The 18,883-nt window shown below is 41.5% G+C and overlaps 1 protein-coding gene across 2 annotated transcripts in view; it reads left to right on the top strand.

The window, feature by feature from the left end:
• The window catches only part of LPCAT2 (lysophosphatidylcholine acyltransferase 2), a 57,684-nt gene that overhangs the window by 15,572 nt on the left and 23,229 nt on the right, over positions 1-18,883 (top strand). For both annotated transcript variants that reach the window (XM_036088801.2, XM_036088800.2), the window contains exons 8-11: positions 2,162-2,216; positions 11,971-12,053; positions 14,185-14,310; positions 16,139-16,292. In XM_036088801.2, the coding sequence (XP_035944694.2) occupies positions 2,162-2,216; positions 11,971-12,053; positions 14,185-14,310; positions 16,139-16,292 (418 nt within the window). The remainder of the gene's footprint in view (positions 1-2,161; positions 2,217-11,970; positions 12,054-14,184; positions 14,311-16,138; positions 16,293-18,883) is intronic.

Here is an 18,883-nt window from a genome sequence, read left to right as displayed (position 1 = left end):
CAAGTGAGGAGAAACAAATCGTATGAGAGCATTTTAGAAAAGGGAGTGCCTAAAAACTGGGTGCAGAACATCATTGTGTGTCTCGAGGTGTGTCATCCGCAGGGTCTTTACAATTTAAGTTCCTTACAGCGACAGTGACTGCAGGTTCCCTGTGTGGTCAGTGTGTGGTCAGTGTGCCTTGTGTAACTTGTGTGGCCGTGCAGGTGGGCGTGAAGGTCAAGTACGGGAAGGCCTTCCTGGAAGGGGGATCAGGATAGAAAATGGAACGGTTGGGTTAATCTTGCCATCTAACCTGGGACATGTGTGATAAAGGGAAAAAGAAAATAGGAGAGGGAATTCAGAAAAGAGAGGGAAAACATATTTCCAGAGGTAAAGATTTTTTAGGACCGATAAACACACAATCCTCAAAAGGCACAATTATGTTTTGTCTAGATGCCACATTGCACTTGCCTATGGTGACTCTCATTTCCACTTTTATCTTCCGATGGGCTTCATGGTGTATTTAGCACTGTGCTGTTACTTTTAAGTCCGTTTTCTCAATTGCCTTTGCTCTAAGGGTGAGTCTAGACTGAGATTGTAAGGAAGAGAGTCTATACTAAGGCAGATAGCCTAAGGGAGAAGGTTAATAAACTTAGGGAGTACACTTATAGAAGGGGCAGCTATGGAAAAATCTGTTTTGCGTGGGTCCGAGAAGTGTTGTTTGGTTTGGGTGTATGTGGACAACACAGTTTTAATGAGATCTTATGCCTGGCTCCTTCCTTCCCTCCTCCATCCCTCCCCACCATCCCTCCCACCCTGCCTCCCTCCCTTCCTCCCTCTCTTCCTTCCTTGCTTCCTGTCTTTCCATCTTTGTCTTTCTCTCTTTCTTTCTTTCTTACAGCATTCAGAATTTTCAGAACAGATTTATCTATTTGAATCACTAAATTCCAAAGCTCAATTTAAATAAATCAAGCACAGTTTATTTTGTGGTAAATAATATGGATTGATTTTATTTGCTTGGGGTTGAAAGTAAAAGATTATTTTCCTCTCAGATGGAAAATTTGAGAACTGATACTTAACATTCACAATTTATAATTATATATGGAATTGGTACATCTGCCTAAATCCCTTCTTTTAACTAAATAACTTGTTTAAATTTCCAAATTTCTTGTGTAAAGTAAGTCCTTTAAGTAATTTTTTATAGATAAATCATATTTTAGTTTCTTTTTTTTTTTTAGAGAGAGAGAGAGAGAGCACAAGAGGAGGGGAGGGGCAGAGGGAGAGGGACAGACAGAATCTCAAGCAGACTCGCCACTGAGTACAGAGCCTGACACGGGGCTCAATGTCACGACCCTGAGATCATGACCTGAACCAAAATCAAGAGTCAGATGCTTCACCAACTGAGTCACCCAGGTGCCCCAATTTTAGTTTCTCAATAGCAAAAACAGGTTGGTTGTTTTCTTAAACATGTAGATTAATCCACTCTGCCAGAATTCTGGGTCATCTGTCTAAATGAGGTGAAATAAAAATCCCATTGGCATCCTATCCAGAGAGTCTAAATATGTATTAGAAAGCCATACATAGAAACAACTATTTTCAAAAATTTTCTTTGAAAAGGTTGGTTATAATCATTTTAAAGCCTTTGTCCTTTGTCCAGCTTTACAATGAAAGAAAATTTCTCCATAACTTAAACATTTATTATTAATTGGGACAGTTATGATAAAGTTTCTGCTCTTAGGGAAAGACCCGCTGATTTCTTTTCTTTTTCTTTTTCTTTTTTTCATATCAGGAAAGAGTTTAGAAATGTAATGTTCTACTCAGGAGTTGTCCTATAAACACCCTTATGTGCCTTAAATTGTGGCCTTGGTAGTTTCTCTAAGGACTTAGGCCTACAAGTCCGAGTTGTCAAGGAGACTTCAAATTTGGGGTTTAGCATGCTGAGCTGCAGCTCTGACTCACAGGTGCATATTTGATATTGCATTTGGTGATTTAACTTTTGAATATCACGAATACTTGTTCAAGCCCAAGGAATGTTGTAGCAGCAGGGTGACATTTATAAATGCAGAATATATATGAAGTGTGACGTGGCAGTGCTTGTGTATAAAGAAAGGATCATTGAGTAATAATATTAGGTGATACTTGTATTACCACATAAAGATGGCCTGCTCTTTTTTCTCTTCAGCATTCAGCTTTGTATGCTTACTTTCTGCCAGCCCTTCACGAAGGTGGAAGTTGAGGTAAGTCATTCAACATGTAGCCTTGGAACTGGAGATTTGGCCTTCCCTTTGTTTCGAACTTCTAATCTAGAGAGCCCATCTGTACAAAGGTTGGAAGTTAAATCCACCCTCTTTAAACTAAGCCCTGGTCTTTTACAAATTGTCCACCTGGCTCTCAGATCCAGCCCTTAGAATCTTACCAGGAAGTACCGCTAACTTCTGGGAACTTCCATATTATAGCCGTCCCTGGCTGACTAGATTTGCGTAACTGCATAACTACTTTCAATGCTGACCTCCGCGCAGTGGGATGGTAGGCTTCATATCCTCACAAAAGGAGCTACAGTAGCTGATGGAGGCCTAGAGCTCCTGGAAGAGTATGTTCTGTAAAGTGGAGAGGCACAGAGGGTCAGAAGCCCTCACGAAAGGCTTGAGGAAATCCTAGCTGGGAGGCCATTCATATCATCGTTCATGGGGCAGTCTTTCAGCTTGACTTGTGGTGGCAGGCAGGGAGTGAGGGAGTAATTCGATCTTTCTGAAAATTCTGACCAGATTTTCAAGACTCTGAAGTTTGGTTCCAGAACGGTTCTTAGGTTTTAGGAGTGACGTGAAATGGACCCCTAAATGCAGAATTGAGTTGGTTTTAATCATACTCTCAGGTAGCCTCTGAAGAGAGGGTCAGAATAGTGAGGCAGGCCCTTGATTTCATTTTCCAGTTGCATCCATAGATTATGTAATGAGAACTTGAAGTTTGCATATGTAATTCAGAGTCCTGAGTGGGGGCCCGTGCTCCAAGTGACAGGACATGGAATTTAAGTCACAAGAATACTGTCTTTTACTTTGTTTTATAGCTTAGTCATTTAGCCATGCAGAGGGTGTCAGCAATACCAAATGGCATAGGAGGGCAAATTATATTTCAAAATGAGTTTAACTTTGGTTGACATTTTTGAGACTTGCAGGTTGCCTGCCTGCCAGGAAAAGATCTGTTTATTTATGTGCCACATTTCCCCACATTTAAAACTAGCTCGGCATCTCTCAGTATGACCAAAAAACACTAGTTCTTGAAATATACATAGATGTTTCTAGAGAAAAACACTAATCTGTGCCCTAATAATTAGTTTAAGAAGTACCAAGGTAAACAAAATGAACACGATTTCTTTCCTCAAGACCTGTCAGCGCCTTTGAGATGGTTTGACCACAATACCCCCTTTTCTCTGGATACCTCCTGAAACTGATGTTCCGTAGGATACATTTTGGGGAACCCTGTCAGGAAGAAATTTTATATTATTTCTAAGTACTCCAAGCAGGCTCTTCCTTCTTTAATAGCTGTTGAGATAAACTAGCCCTGTGTTCTTTATCTAAAAACAAAACAAAACAAAACAAAACAAAACCAAAAAACAGGAAAACTCATACTTAAAACAGCCACACTGTCTTCTGTGCAAATTTGGAAGATATTGTGTATATAGTGTATATGCTGCCCCTTCCCGTTTACCCTCCCCAGCTAAAACAAGATCTAGCAACAGATGTGGAAATACACATAGAACTGTACTTCTTTTGTCTACATGTGTCAGTGGTCAAACTGTTACAACAGAGGTAGGCAAAGTCCTCTTTTTTGCCCTGAACATTATTACATTATTTCCTTTCTGTGTCATGGCCGGCCTGCCTGCCTACCTTCCTATTTTTCTTTCCTTTTTTCTTTCTTTCCTTCCTTCCTTCTTTTTCTTTCTTTTTCTTTCTTTCTTTCTTTCTTTCTTTCTTTCTTTCTTTCTTTCTTTCTTTCTTTCTTTCTTCCTTTCTTTCTTTCTTCCTTTTCTTTCTTTCTTTCTCTTTCTTTCTTTCTTTCTTTGTTTCTTTCTTTCTCTCTTTCCGATTACAATATTTGTTTTCTCCAGCCAGTTCTTAGACCTGTCTGGATAATATTTCCTGGCAAAGAATATACCCTTTGATAACTTCACAAACAAAATGGCTGCCAACTTGTCTAAAATAGCAGAATCGGTGAGATTCAATGTATTAGAATTGCCATCCATGGCAAGAGGATGGGGATGTGTGGCCTTCAAGTTTCATCTTCTTAGTTTAATTATATTTCTCTTAGATTTATGGTGCTACCTTCCACTCAGGGCACTCCTCACTACTTTATGACTTTTGAATATTTTAATCCCCCCCAGGTTGGGTGCAACTGAAAACTGTATCCCACTGCTTGTCAGCTGCTAGGTATATCCACACCCCAGCTCAAGACTCTCAAGAGCTGGGCATTGCATCCAGGCTTTTGTACCACATCCAAGGAGGCCCGGCTTGAGCTGCCACACGTGTAGCTTACCTGGAAGGCTCAGTGCACTTAGTTGCACCAACGTCAGGTGACTTAGTTACTCAGAAGCACCCTCCCAGCCCACTACCACCTCCGTGTTCTTTAAAACTGTTGGAAATCGGGGGCACCTGGGTGACTCATTTGATTAAGCCTCTGACTCTTGATCTCAGCTCAGGTCTTGATCTCGGGGTCATGAGTTCAAGCCCCACGCTGGGCTCCACACTGGATGCGGAGCCTACTTTAAAAAAAAAAAACTGATGGAAATCCTAGTTATTATTTTTTCACATATGTTTTAGAACTATTAATTAGGTAAGCCTAACTGAAGATATATCATTCAAGAATATGGTCTTAGTTTTGTGGTTTTTAAAATGAACTTTGAGTGGATCATTTGGTGTCCTTTTAGGCACTCTGCTCTGGTGAGTCATGGGACATCCCAGGATGTGGAAGGCCTTATTCTTTCATCTTTTACAAGTCATCCCTCACTGATAATGATTTTCCAACTCCGTAGTTACCAAAATCATTGGATAGCTAAAATCTAGGGAGTGTAATATTGAAGGGTGTTTTTCTTGTCTCCTCTCCCCACTCCCTCTCTGCTTCCTCGACAGAGACTTTTTTTTTAAAAGGTCATTATTTTCTTGACTCTTGAATCTTAAAAATATAATCAGTTCCAAACCGCGTGCCCTCTGTAATTGGTCTTCCAGCATCCGTGAACAATGAGGCCATGTATGTCCACAGAAGGTCTACTGAAATTTATTCTCTGGATCACAGTGGCCTAGTGGGTGTGTTTAAAGTGTCTTTTAGTGGTTACTTTTATTGGCCAGCTACTTCACAAGTATGCCTTTATAAGCAGATGGCTTAGGGGCATAAGGAAGAAGATAGCTAGTAGGAAACATCCCAAAATGTGACATAAATCAACAGCCTGCTAGTTGTATCTCATGAGAGAGAATCCACACAAAGCTAGACCATCAGGCATTATGTGGGCAGCAACTGGTTTATGAATGAAAGCAGGGCATTCACAGTGACCATCAGTCTGTTTCCTCCTTCATAGGCTGTATCTCCATTTGTCCACAGAGCCACCCATTATAATACAGACACATGATTGTCTGTAGGCATACAGACATATTTTGTTTTAGTAAAATTCCTTTGTAAAGCTTAAAAGGAGCTTCTAGTGGAGAGCATTAGACCTACAATACTTTATGGGGGGCAATCCATTGCTATAAGTAGTAGAAAGGGATTGTTTTTTGTTTTTTGTTTTAAGATTTTATTTATTTATTTGACAGAGAGAGACACAGAGAGAGAGGGAACACAAGCAGGGGGAGTGGGAGAGGGAGAAGCAGACTTCCCGCTGAGCAGGGAGCCCGATGCGGGGCTCGATCCCAGGACCCCAGGATCATGACCTGAGCCTAAGGCAGACACTTAAATGACTGAGCCACCCAGGCACCCCAAAAGGGACTGTTTCTCATTAAAAAAAAAATCCTGATTTAAGAAAGGATTGTAATAATGAGTGTTATGATCAATACCTGTAGATAGATAACAACTTTTTAAATCTTTAAAGAGTTCATTATTCAGGGAAGGTTCAAATATATTTATATAGTTTACTTAAATATCCAGACACACTCAAATGATTTATAGTTTTGAATCTAAAATGAATGGGCCTTTTAGAAAACCTCTATCACATAAATACACACACATAAACACACACACAAAAAAAACCCCATATATGTACTTGTTCTAACAAAACTAATTTCTTCTGGAACTTGGTAGAATTCTGAAATTTCTAAGTAGTAGCAGAGAAATGGAGTGTTATGTCTATTTTTATTTTTTTAGACAGAAAGAGTGCATGATCGGGGTGGGGGGAGATGGGCAGAGGGAGACTCAAGCAGACTCCACGCTCAGCGTGGAGCCAGATGCCGAGCTTGATCTCACGACCCTGAGATCATGACCTGAGCCAAAATCAAGAGTTGGACGCTTAATCGACTGAGCCACCCAGGTGCCCCGAGAAATGGAGTGTTATTAAAAAGAGTATTAGCTGGGGTTTTATTCCAATTCTGCTACTCCCGATCTGTATGTGCTTGAGTAAATGACTTAAGCCTCCCCTAGCCTGTGTTCTTACTGGGAAAATGGGGATAATAATACCTCTTTTATAGGGTGGTTAGCATTTAATAAGGTGACTTAAGTGGCAGTACACGGTAGGTGTTCAGTAAGCATGCACTTGTATTTCCCTTACCGTCTAAATTGTTCCATTCTTTTGGGAAGAAGGCAGCAAATGTTAGTTCATAAATGTTAGTTCCTTCGTTCGCATTTGCTCTTTTTGAAGCCTTCACAGAAGAATCTGGGACGAACCAGAACTGCACATCTGTTGAGATTGACTCATCAAAATCCTTTTCTGTTCCTTGGAAAAAGAAAAGGCTGTTGGTAGTATCATCACTCATCAGTCTTTCTCCTTTTTTACAAGCATTTATTTAGTAGAAAGGAATGTGCTCGATGTGGTCAGGAAATAATGAATAAAGCAGTTTTATTGGTCCCGAGTGTTCATGTGAAGGATTGGCTCTGGATAGCAGATGGACTTCAAATAGGCTCAAGAATTCTGACTTTATCTTGTGCGTAGCCTACAGCCCAAGAGATGGTGGGGCACTGTGGGACCAGAAGGGCAAAGGGGGTGTTCCTGTGGGAAACACATCCGTTAGCCGCCCCCTTATATGGGGCAGGACGGTGCGGAGCCTGCAGGCAGAGGACCAGAGCACAGTCAAGGGAGGAGGGCAAGGGTACTGGGAGCCTGTCTCAGGAGCAATGGAAAAGAATTAGAGAAATGCACATAGGCTTTTGTGGGGAAGGAGAGCCTTCCCTCTACCCACCTAGGTTCCATAGCTGGATCTGTGAAATAATCTCAGCAGGGGCAGATTCATAGGAGAAAAGGTATACAGATTTATTGATTTTTAATATGTGCACAAGGGCGTCACAGGGAATAAAAAGTGAATACCCCAAAACGTGGTGAGAAAGGAGAGGGAGGGTGTAGGCCACTCAGGGGAGAGTCAGTGATCTTTAGGAACAACAAATGGGCCCTGGGAAGAATAGATCGGAAGCTATGACAGCACGTGATAAAGTTTGTCTGGGTGTGATGTCAACCTCCAGTCACATCTCCTGTGATAAGAGTCCATCTTCCCTGTTTGATGAAACTCCCCAGGAGGGAATTTATGACAACTGAGATGACAACTGAGTTCCTTTTTTTTTTTTTTTTTTTAAGATTTTATTTATTAGTTGAGAGAGAGAGAGCACAAGCTGGGGGAGAGGCAGAGGCAGAGGGAGAAGCAGACTCCCCACTGAGCAGAGAGCCCAATGTGGGACTTGATCCCAGGACCCTGGGATCATGACCTGAGCCAAAGGCAGATGCTTAACCGACTGAGCCACCCAGGCGCCCGACAACTGAGTTCCTTTTGGAGGAGTTGACTTTAGGCACATAGGGAAGTTCAGAGAAAGCCTCTCCCTGCATTTGCCATTTTTCAAGTGCCTTTAACTCAAAATAATCAATGTACCAAAGTGGTACATTATGGGGTAGCATGTCCTGAACTCCTCCACTGTTTTCTTTCTAAAGTTGAATGTGAAGTGCCATTGAGGGGAAAGGTGAATCGCAACCTGATAAGCATGGACTGTGTCTGAAACATTAAAATATGATGGCGGCAGGTCCAAAAGGCATACCCCAAGCAGCAGTGAGATTCAGGTTAAGTCACTTGATCCTCACCTGTCACAGAGACATTAAGGAAACAGACTCAGGATTAAGATCCCGTCTGGGGGCACACTTGCATGATTGAAAGGATAAAAGAAGACCTTCAGCAAAACAAACAGAACTACTTTTGTATCTGCAGGCAGAATGGTCACCTTGGGAAAATAACATAATTTTCAAGCAGCCGTGAGGACCCTGTGGAACTTAACATGAATTTGTAGTAGATTCTACCCATGAGACTGTGGACCTTTCTTTTAGCATCCCTCAGTGGACAGGGATGGGAAGGCAGGAGCAGGAGAGCTGATCATGGGTTGGCGCCATGGGTGTGGCAGAAGGGGGAGATTCTAGGTGACAGAAGGTCCACATGGATGTGTCTGACTCCTGAAGTCCAGTGAAGACAGGCAGCCAGCTGTTGCCAGGAGGGAGTGGAGGAAGAGAGACGAGCATGTCCTGAGAGTGACCAGCAGGTTCTCACAGCTGTGACGGACCGGGTTAGAGAAGTAAACAAGAACTCCTCAGAGGAGATGAGCATCATTGTCATTGTTACTGTCACCGAGGCCAAGGCACAGGTAAAAACTTCTGGGGCCAGATGAAGAGATCAACATGTCAGATGAGCCATCTGTGTGGATACTCAGGATAATGAGAGAAGAGGAAGGTGGAAAGGAGAACTGGGGGTCCTGAAGTCACTAGCTGTGTGTTAGGGGACAGTCGTAGACAATGGCAATCGTGTTTCCCTGTCTTCGGCCAATTTTCCTTCCCAAATAGAGGATGTGCTTTTGCTGTGAGCCTTGAATGACCACATATGAAATAGAAATGTGATAAAGAGGGCAAGGTCTGCCCCGAGGAGAAGTGAGTTTTTATGAGAATTTCCATTGTATTGCTTCTCAGGAGGCATGGGGAGCCTCCAAGGCCCGTGAGGGTCAAATCTGGGCTTTTAATTATTTTGTACTCTCAGTGGAATTTTCTTCATTGAGAATAAAATGTCATGCCCATATGAGAGTTATTAAAAATCATTTTATGGAAAATATTACCTGCACTAAAAGGAATTAAACCCACAGTTCATTGTATTATGTTTGGTTAACAGTGTAGCAGCAATTTATTTTTCAGGGTTTTCTGAATGTGCTTTTATAACCTACAAATTAAGTGTCATTACAAACAATCATGTGGCTTTTTTAAAAAAATGAAGAATCATATGGCAATTTAAAACTTTATCGTTTTATTTTGTTAGAGACTTTACGAACATTGATTTTAACATGGAATTTTCTTCCTTGGATTTCATACGAAGCAAATGTAAGGATGAAAATCTAGAACAGGTTGGAGGGAATTTTGAGAAATACTTATTTGCAAAGATCCGTTGTTGCTCTTGATAGATAAGTGATGTGGGGACCTCTGGTGGCTTAGTTTATTTTTCCATCTTGAAGAATAACTTGATACTACGTGGAAAGCTAGACGTAAAATTCCAGTTGGAGAAGGCGTTTGAGATCATTGAGCCGAACTTTTTCATTCGACAAGAGAGGGCACTGAGTGACCTCAGTGATTCAGACCTGATTCAGACCTGACCCCATCAGGGCTGAATAACTTTTTCAGGATCTCACGGCAGAGCCTAGGCCCCAACCAGGCCGAGTGCTCTTTCTGCAGCCTTCCCCTGCTCCCCTGGGAGAGAAGGTTAATGACGGTGCATGTCACACAGCGCGCTCTCCCATGATTCCTGTCCATGTTATCCTAAAATGCCATTTGCATCCATGCTGTCCTCTGCGCCCTCACTCCTTCTCTTCGCTGTCCTACCTTCTCTCACAGAGTGATTGCACTAACCTCCCGGGCTTCTCCCTGCTCTTAGCCTTTTCCTCTTTGGCTCAGCCATTCCCTACCACCGATGTTTCTGCTCAGAACCTTGGACTTGGTCACCACACTCTCTCGCTCAAACTTCATCTCCAAATTGCCCTTGCCCAAAGGCGATTTAATGGGATTAACGAGATTTGAAAAGAGGTCCACGTGAGTCCAAAAGTGGTGTTATTTGTACAAATCTTTCCTTTTCTTTCAAATTGTGGTCCTGCCACTGGGGTGTGGCCTTGGCTCTATTGTTTAGCCTCTTCAAGCTCCTTTCTGCACCCACCAAATGGAAATGGTAGAGCTGGCCTCCAGGAATTGTTGAGAGTTCACCTTATAAAGTACCCAGCACACAGTAGGTGCCTAATGGATGGCAGCTCTTACTGGTGGACTTGACTCATCTGTCATAATTTTTACCCCACTGCATGGAGGGCCCCTTGACGGCAGGGGTTTCCTTGTCTTGTCTTCAGGGTTTCGTGCTGCGCCTGGCCTCCAGTAGGTCCCTAAGCAATATTTGTTGAATGTAAGTGGGCCATGAAAACTTGAGCAAGTCATTTAATCTTTGTGAACCCCAATCCTAATGACAAAAATCAGGAGGATTGGCGAAATGAAATAATGCATATAAAGCACCTAGCATGGTGCCTGGTTCGTAGTTAGAATTCAATGAATAATAGCTATTGGCGAGATCATGTTTATCCTCAAAAAGCCAAGATCAAGTATTAGCTCTTCTGTAAAGCCTCTTTGGCTGCTTTTCCCTGCCTCCCTGGCCAAATTAATCATTTCTTATCCCTCGCTCTCATACTCCAGGAAGGATGGTTTAGTGGGGAAAACAAGGGTTTTAGGATCTGACAGAACTTGGGCTGAGTCCTGGTCATGTGACCTGTATAACTCTAAACTAACTTAATGAAGCTTTTAAGCCCTGTCATTGAGGGTAATGACACTTAGCACATGCTGTGTTGGTCTACCCTATTAAAATATGAATCTTTTTGGGGGCAGGAAGAGTCCTGTTAATCTTGCGTGGGATATGGTAGGTGCTCAAAAACGATGTAATGACTTAAATATAGCACCAAAATCTCATTAATGTTCGAAAACTGTAAATAAAACAAGGCACCACCAAATACCAAGTAGAGAAAAATAAAATAAAATTTAAGATGATAAAGCAAAACAACAGTGTTCGGCAAAAGCTAGACAGCCAATACTAAGGGTTAGAAGAAAGCAGAAGAGGGCGCCTGGGTGGCTCAGTTGGTTAAGTGACTGCCTTCGGCTCAGGTCATGATCCTGGAGTCCCAGGATCGAGTCCCGCATCGGGCTCCCTGCTCAGTGGGGAGTCTGCTTCTCCCTCTGACCCTACCCCCTCTTGTGCTCTCTGTCTCACTCTCTCTCTCAAATAAATAAAATAAAATCTTTAAAATAAAAAAAAAAGAAAGCAGAAGAAATAACAAAATGTGACATTTGAACAAATGATAAAATACGGCTGACACAAGAGTGGGTAGAGAAGATAAACCATAAGAGATAAGCTACTACCAATACTAACATTTTCACACAAAGTGCTGGAAGCAGTAGGAAATGCAGTGTGGAGGAGAAGATCTTCATACCTCCAGCTTTACAACTTCCAGAATTCCAGGCCCTGGCTCAGTTCATTCTCATCACAACCAGGGAAGTGCATGATCATTGCTCTCTTGTCAGAGTCCAGGCGGCAGTTAAGAAAACTTTAGGGACATCCTCATGAACACACAGAAAGACCTAGGGCTTGGCTGCAGATCCCCTGAGTCCAAGCAGTGTTCTTTCCATGATAGCATATAACCTTTGTGCCGGAAAGGCGGTGGGGGATTTAATATAATGATAGATAGGTTATAAATTAATATATGTAACATGTAACGTCTTAGGCCCAACAGTTGTGATGGAAAGGTATGTCTGTCTTTCAGTTTATGCCTGTTCAGAAACCAAATGATGAAGAAAAAAGCGACCCTGTCCTTTTTGCTGGTAGAGTCCGGAATTTGATGGCAGAGTAAGTGTCTGTATGTGATCCCAATCAGTAAATAGTTTTTAAATGATGGGTCAACGGCATGTCGCATAGTTTTAGGATTTGGGTGTTTTGTTTTATTTTGTTTGGTTTCATCCTTAGGGCCTCATTCCCTAACTCATTTTGGTAAGTAAAATAATGTGCCTGGGAAGGTGGTCAGTAAGACAATCTATAAATATTTTCCCCAGATGCAGCCCCAAACTAATGGAAATGGGGTTTTGCCGGAAGCGGAGCAGGGAGGCTTCAGTAAGCAGAAGAGACCAGCCCGTGACTTCCAGAGGGTGGGTTCTCCTCAGCTGGTCTGTCACTGTGACACAGAGCCTTGTGTCTGGGCCGTTCGGGGCTCACCTTCCGTGCCCCAGCCTCCACGGAGCTGCCAATGTCAGCTGATTCAAAGGCATTAATGATTATAGCCACACAAAGGCGAAAGTTTGCAAGGGAAGGCAATAGATGCACAGAAAAGGGGGGAAGTCACCCCCATTAAGGGATGGCTAGAAATTTAAGATTTGTAAATTGTAAACATAAAGCAAATATTTTCCTGCTCTTAAAGGAGTTTTAACTGGCCATGACTCTGATTAGATAAATCACCTCTCGTCCTATAATGAACAAATGTTTGTGATACTGTCCTACCACCCAGGCAGCCCTAGAGCCTTCCCAGTGTGCACCCCACGCCAGGCACCACTCCCTCTGTCATTCCCGTAGTAAGCTTGGCGCTGATAGGCCAGCAATATGTATCCCTAGTAAAAATTCAAATGAGAAATCTGAATCTAGCTTCATAGCTGCTTTTGGTATTATAAGCAAGATTATATATACTTAGATTCATATTTCACAGCAGAATAACTTTATTTTCACAACAGCGTAAGTGTTCAAATGCTCAAAAAAGTTTCTACTATGTGTACTTACATGTACTTGATTTTCCCATTTACTCGGGTTATCTAACATAATCTTCACAGCAGTTCTTGGAGCCAAGCCAGGAAAGTGAGATTCAGAGAGAGAGATCGTTTGCCCAAGATCATAGCAGATAGTGAGGGTCTGGGCTGGGACTCAAATCCACATTTCCTGTGACCCAAGCCCAAGCTCTTAACAAGCATCTCTACTGTCTAGAATTATAAATTATAAATTCCTGAAATTTTTAAAATTTTTATTTTCCCAAATAAAAATACTCTTACACCAAAGTATTTATTAATCAAAAACAGCCTAGTTGTAGATAGAAAAAATATTTTATTCTTATTGCATCTGTTGAAAATGTAATGTTCTTAGCAGTGATTCAACAAAATCAAATACAGTTGAAGACAGAACTGTATGATTCTCACTGAATAACTGTGAATAAAAGTTTTCTGAAGAGGAACCTTCAAGAAATTATTTTATGTACCACACAGGCTTTTTTCTCAGCACTCAGTGTCTTTTGAAGTTGTTATTAATATCTATTTTTTTCAGCTCTAGTCCGTTATTAGACCTCTGAGCAGGTGGGATCTAGTAGGGGTCATGCGCTCCTTTGAGGATGGAGGACGTTTAGGTTTGGAAGGAATAATGAGCTCATTCTCCATTCTCTTTCGTATTTTCAGAAGACTGTTAGGTAGCAAGAAGTGATCTCTAGTTTTGAGAGATGAAAAACGCAGATGGCAAGCGATTTGGCTAGATTGTCCCCTTATACTATATACAGAGGCCATTTATCTGTGTAAATGGCACTTCACGGGCCTTTTTAGTTTATCTTCACAATAAAGAACGCTGTGCAGTAGGTAATTATTCCTGTGTACAGATGACAAAAGTGAGGCTTAGGTTAAGAGCCAAAAGGTCCACAGGTGGTAAGACACTCCACTGGAATGAAACTCAGGTCTTCTTGCTTTCCCCGGATACTGAAGTCTGCTAGTATCACGGTCACAGTTAAAACACCAAACAAAATGACCAGCTGACCGAAACATGCAGACTCGGCCACAGGAAGCCTGTGCAGAAGAGAAATATGTCTCTTTGGCAATAATAAGCCAAAGCTACTGGTTTGAAAAGTAAATACTTTCCCATTTACTGTTGTTTGTTGACCAGTTCAGGGCTGATGGAAAAAATCATTACCTTTAAAGAAAAAAAAAATTGAATTTGTTTGCTTTTAAATGCCTTTTAGAGCTTTGCGAATTCCCGTAACAGATCATACCTATGAAGACTGCAGATTAATGATTTCAGCAGGACAGCTAACATTGCCTATGGAAGCTGGGTTGGTGGAATTTACCAAAATTAGCCGGAAATTGAAGTAAGTATATTTTTAAATTGCTACACTTTCTCATTGGAGGGGGACATGAACCATGAGAGACGATGGACTCTGAAAAACAAACTGAGGGTTCTAGAGGGGAGGGGGGTGGGAGGATGGGTTAGCCTGGTGATGGGTATTAAAGAGGGCACATTCTGCATGGAGCACTGGGTGTTATATGCAAACAATGAATCATGGAACACTACATCAAAAAGGAATGATGTAATGTATGGTGATTAACATAACAATAAAAAATTTTTTAAAAATTGCTACACTTTCATAAGGGTGTCCCCCAGAGATCTGACATCTTATATGTTTCTTTTCTCTGGTTTCATTAATGCCCAGCTCTAGAACCCACATGGTGTTTATTAAGGAGGCCAGGGCTGTGAATGCATCTCCCATTTAGTTCACCTAGTTGTGTTTTTTCAAGAATGGTTAACTTGGAAGTATGCGTATTGATCACAGGAGGAGCCCGAGAAATAGTCAATGTGGAGCAGCACAGATCTGCCTCTCTCAGAAGTGTCTCAGAGCAGTCGGTCTGTCCTGCTGCCCTCTTGCTAGAAAGATGACATAATTAGATGGTACTGCCATGTGGGGGTCAGACCTTTTCGTGTGAAATCTGAATTGACATGTAGAGAAGCAATTCTGACTACCACTGAATTTTAAATACTTACCCTAGATCTCCTTTCTCTTTAGGGTACATAATTTTTTTAAGGCAAAACCCCCCTTTTGTGCTTTTATGAACAACCCCTTAGAACCATCTGCTGTGAAAGGTATCACCCCCGATTCCCTTCTTATTACCGTTCATTCTGTTTTCAGCCCCATTGGGGATTTGCAGAATATATTGATTCAGTAGGCTTTGGCATCCTCCCAAGGAGAGAGCTGCAGAACTAGTTATGTATTAAAGGTCAATATTTGAAGGTAATATTTTGATAACTTATAGTGCAAATATGATTCGTATCTTCTAAGTAACAAACATGTTTTAATATTATATTCACAATAGTCATATAAATTTGAAAAGTTTAGATAGTTACTGAAATTGGATACAGAAGAAAGCAGTATGTGTTAGGTCACCTGTTTAATTGGACAAGACAAAGACAGGACGTGATGTGGGCTATGGTACATTTTCTGGTGTTTTGGTGTTTTAATGTTTCATAACTAATATTGGAGGAAGTGTGTATTGTCTAATGAATCTCCCTATCACAACATTTTGTACAATGTGAGTTCATCATCAGCCTGGAAACTCTGTTGAAAGCAAGAATTGCATATTTTTTTTAACAACCCAGTAAGTACTATTGACTTACTAAGTAATATTTACATTAAAATATGATTTCTTATTTTCTTTTTTTTTTTAAAGATTTTATTTATTTATTTGACAGAGAGAGAGCGAGCTAGAGGGGGAACACAAGCAGGGCGGGTAGGAGAGGGAGAAGCAGACTCCCCACCGAGCAGGGAGCCCGATGCGGGGCTCGATCCCAGGACGCTGGGATCGTGACCTGAGCCAAAGGTAGATGCTTAACGACTGAGCCACCCAGGCGCCCCTTATTTTCTTTTCATGAGTCATTTCTTATTCTATCACATTGCTCCTCTTCTCAGTTACTTTTCTCTTCCTCAGGTATTTGGGAAAATTACAGTCTTATTAATATCCTTCAAAAAAGTCAGAAGCCTGTGTACACATTCCATAAGTACTCTAAAATACCCACTTTATTCTTATTTTCAGATGTAACACTTAAAATATTGTTCCCTCAGACAAATGAATAAAACACCATTCACAAAATGTCCATGTGGATTGCAAAGGGCTGAAAACACGTATTTATGATTCTTTGTTTAGGTTAGACTGGGATGGTATTCGTAAGCAGTTGGATGAATACGCAATAATTGCAAGCTCTTCAAAAGGAGGGAGAATCGGAATTGAAGAATTTGCGGAGTATTTGAAGCTGCCTGTTTCAGATGTCCTGAGACAACTCTTCGCACTCTTTGACAGGGTACGTTAAAACGTCATCTCTAGCACGCAAACATCTTTACTCTGCTGGTCTCCACGGAGCATAAGTCAGTATGGCATTAGAAGAGTTGGCAGGTGACTATTAGCAGAAGCAAGACTGAGCCCAGGTTTAATTTCATGATCTGGTTTTTCCCCTGTAGTAGTAGTAGTAGTAGTAATATAATTGTGTGTGTGCGTGTGTGTGTGTTGCAACAATTATGATGGTATCTAGTTATTTTAAACACCAGGTCAGAAATAAATATTGCAACCATAAAACCATGTTTGTTATATAGAATTGGAAAGGCTTCTGTAACTGGCAAGAACTTAAATCTTTATGTCAAAATTCATTCATTGATGACAGGGGTGGTACTATTCTATCCTGAAGGCTTCTGGACTTCCCCCAAAATATGTGAGGACCAAGTAGATTTTATTTTCACGTAACCTTTTATGACAAGGTTTCAATTAAAGCTTGACTGTTCGCCATTTATGAATATGTAAGTACAGGCAGATAACTGAACTGTCAGAAAGTTTCCTTAGGAAAAATGTATCAAGACTTCAAGTTCTTGATTTTTAATGTGGTTTTTTTTTTTTACATATAAAATTGACAGTAAAGTTTACTCTTTCAGTGACAGTTTTACGAGTGTTCATAAATGCGCTGAAGCATGTAAATACCACTCCATTCAAGATACAAAACAGTTGCAAAAAAGCATCCCGTGTAGCCATCCCTTTGTAGTCAAATCCTTGCCCTACCCTTAACCCCCAGCAATCGCTCCCTCTCTAGCTTTGCCTTTTCTAGATGCCATATAAATGAAATCAGATAGTATATATCTTTCTGAGTTTGTCTTCTTTCACTTGGCATAATGCATCTGAGATTCGGCCATGTTGTTGCACGTATCAATAATGTGTTCCCTTTTCTTGCTGAGTGGCATTCCATTGTATGGACACCCCATTCTTGGTGTATCCAGTCTCCAGTGGAGGAGCATTTTGGTTTGTTTCCAATGTGGGGCAACGACGAATACAAACTATGAATATTCCTGTATAGATTTTTGTGTAAATCTAGGCTTTCGTTTCACTGGGGTACAGACTTAGGATTGTGATCTTGTTATTGTCTTATCTGAGAGTGACTTTATTTTGCATTCATTCCTAAAGGATATATTTGTTGTGAATAGAATTGACTTGAGAGTTCTTCCCTTTCAGCAGTTCAGTGATGGTGTCCTACTGCCTCAGGTCCTCCGTGATTATCCTGCCTTACTGATTGTTCTTTAGTTTTGGCTCTCTTCACCAATCCTCCTGCTACGGCATTTTGTCCAGAGGTGGTTGCCTTTTGTATTTTGATTAGCGTTTTTAATTGTAATCAGAAGGAGAGATGGGCTGGGCTTTTTCCATCCTGGCTGGCTCCAGAAGTCCCGGTTCTCTATGGACCGCTGGGAAAAGATATTTTGCAAAGAAATTATAGCTTAATGACAGAAACCAGGACAGGGCTTCTTTTTCTCCTTACCCAGAGCACACTCATGATCCTAATGACTCATTCTGTGACCTCTAAGATGAACCATCCTGCCACCTGATGAAATGAAGCAATCTTCTTCTCTCTGTAGTGCCCAGTCTCCTGTTCTTGGCTTGCTTGCAGCACGCAGATCATCTTCCCTTGTCCATGAAATAATCATGTACCACCGCAGTCGTACTACTAGAAAGTGTAATGAAGATTTAGGAGAAAGGAGAAGTAAATTATTGGCTATAACCACACAAGTTGGGAAAATAGAAGCACTTCTTACTTGTACTACTACCAGTCTCTCTGTGAGCTTTATGTTGTCGCATCTTCCCTTCTTGGCTCTAGAAGCCAGGCAAGTAATTTTAAATGAAGATTCTATAAATACGAACTTGGTGACAGGAAGGAATATGGCAGGGATAGACAAATAAGGACAGGAGGTGGGGGAAATGGGACATGAAACAGGAACCGAGGAGGAAACTTAGAGCAATCTTAGACTTTGGGCTCATTAGGATTTTCCATCAACATTAGAAATACTATCTATGGAGGTTGCCCTCCCTTTTCAGGTGTCAAAGTGTCATCACTAGCAATTCCAGGAATGTTAGGACACCCGTTCTGTCTGTTGGTGACTGATGATCCCCGTCGTTTCTCTGGCACTCTTAAGGATGGGAAGATTTGGAAGCGGGGAAGGGAGAGTACAAGGATTAAAATCACCCCCAGTTAGCCGGGTTGACTCACTCTGAACTAGAGGATACAGCGAGCCTCGGCAGCCAAGTTGGCCAATCACATTTCCGCATGGACGGCTTCCACCGGCTCACACATCACTTACAACCGTGAGTGTTTGTCACTTCTTTGTAGAGTGTGACTTGGCTTTCACTGGAGACCATGAGATGGTCTTTCCAGCACTTTTCTTTTGATCCCCAACATATTGGAAGGTAGAGAAATAGCCCGGAGAATTAGGGACTAACACATAGGACCTTCCTTTCTCTCCTTCTTTCCTTTCTCCTTCCTTTCTTTTTCCCTCTTTCCTCCTTCTTTGTCTGTCTTTCTATCCTTTTTCGTCTCCAATGTATCTGCATGTCTGCGCCTGTGAAGATTTGCTTTGTTTT

This window comes from Halichoerus grypus, chromosome 15 (assembly GCF_964656455.1).
Source record: "Halichoerus grypus chromosome 15, mHalGry1.hap1.1, whole genome shotgun sequence".
NCBI lineage: Eukaryota > Metazoa > Chordata > Mammalia > Carnivora > Phocidae > Halichoerus > Halichoerus grypus.
The sequence above is the reverse complement of the archived record's forward strand: the minus strand, read 5'-3'. Positions and strand labels throughout refer to the sequence as shown.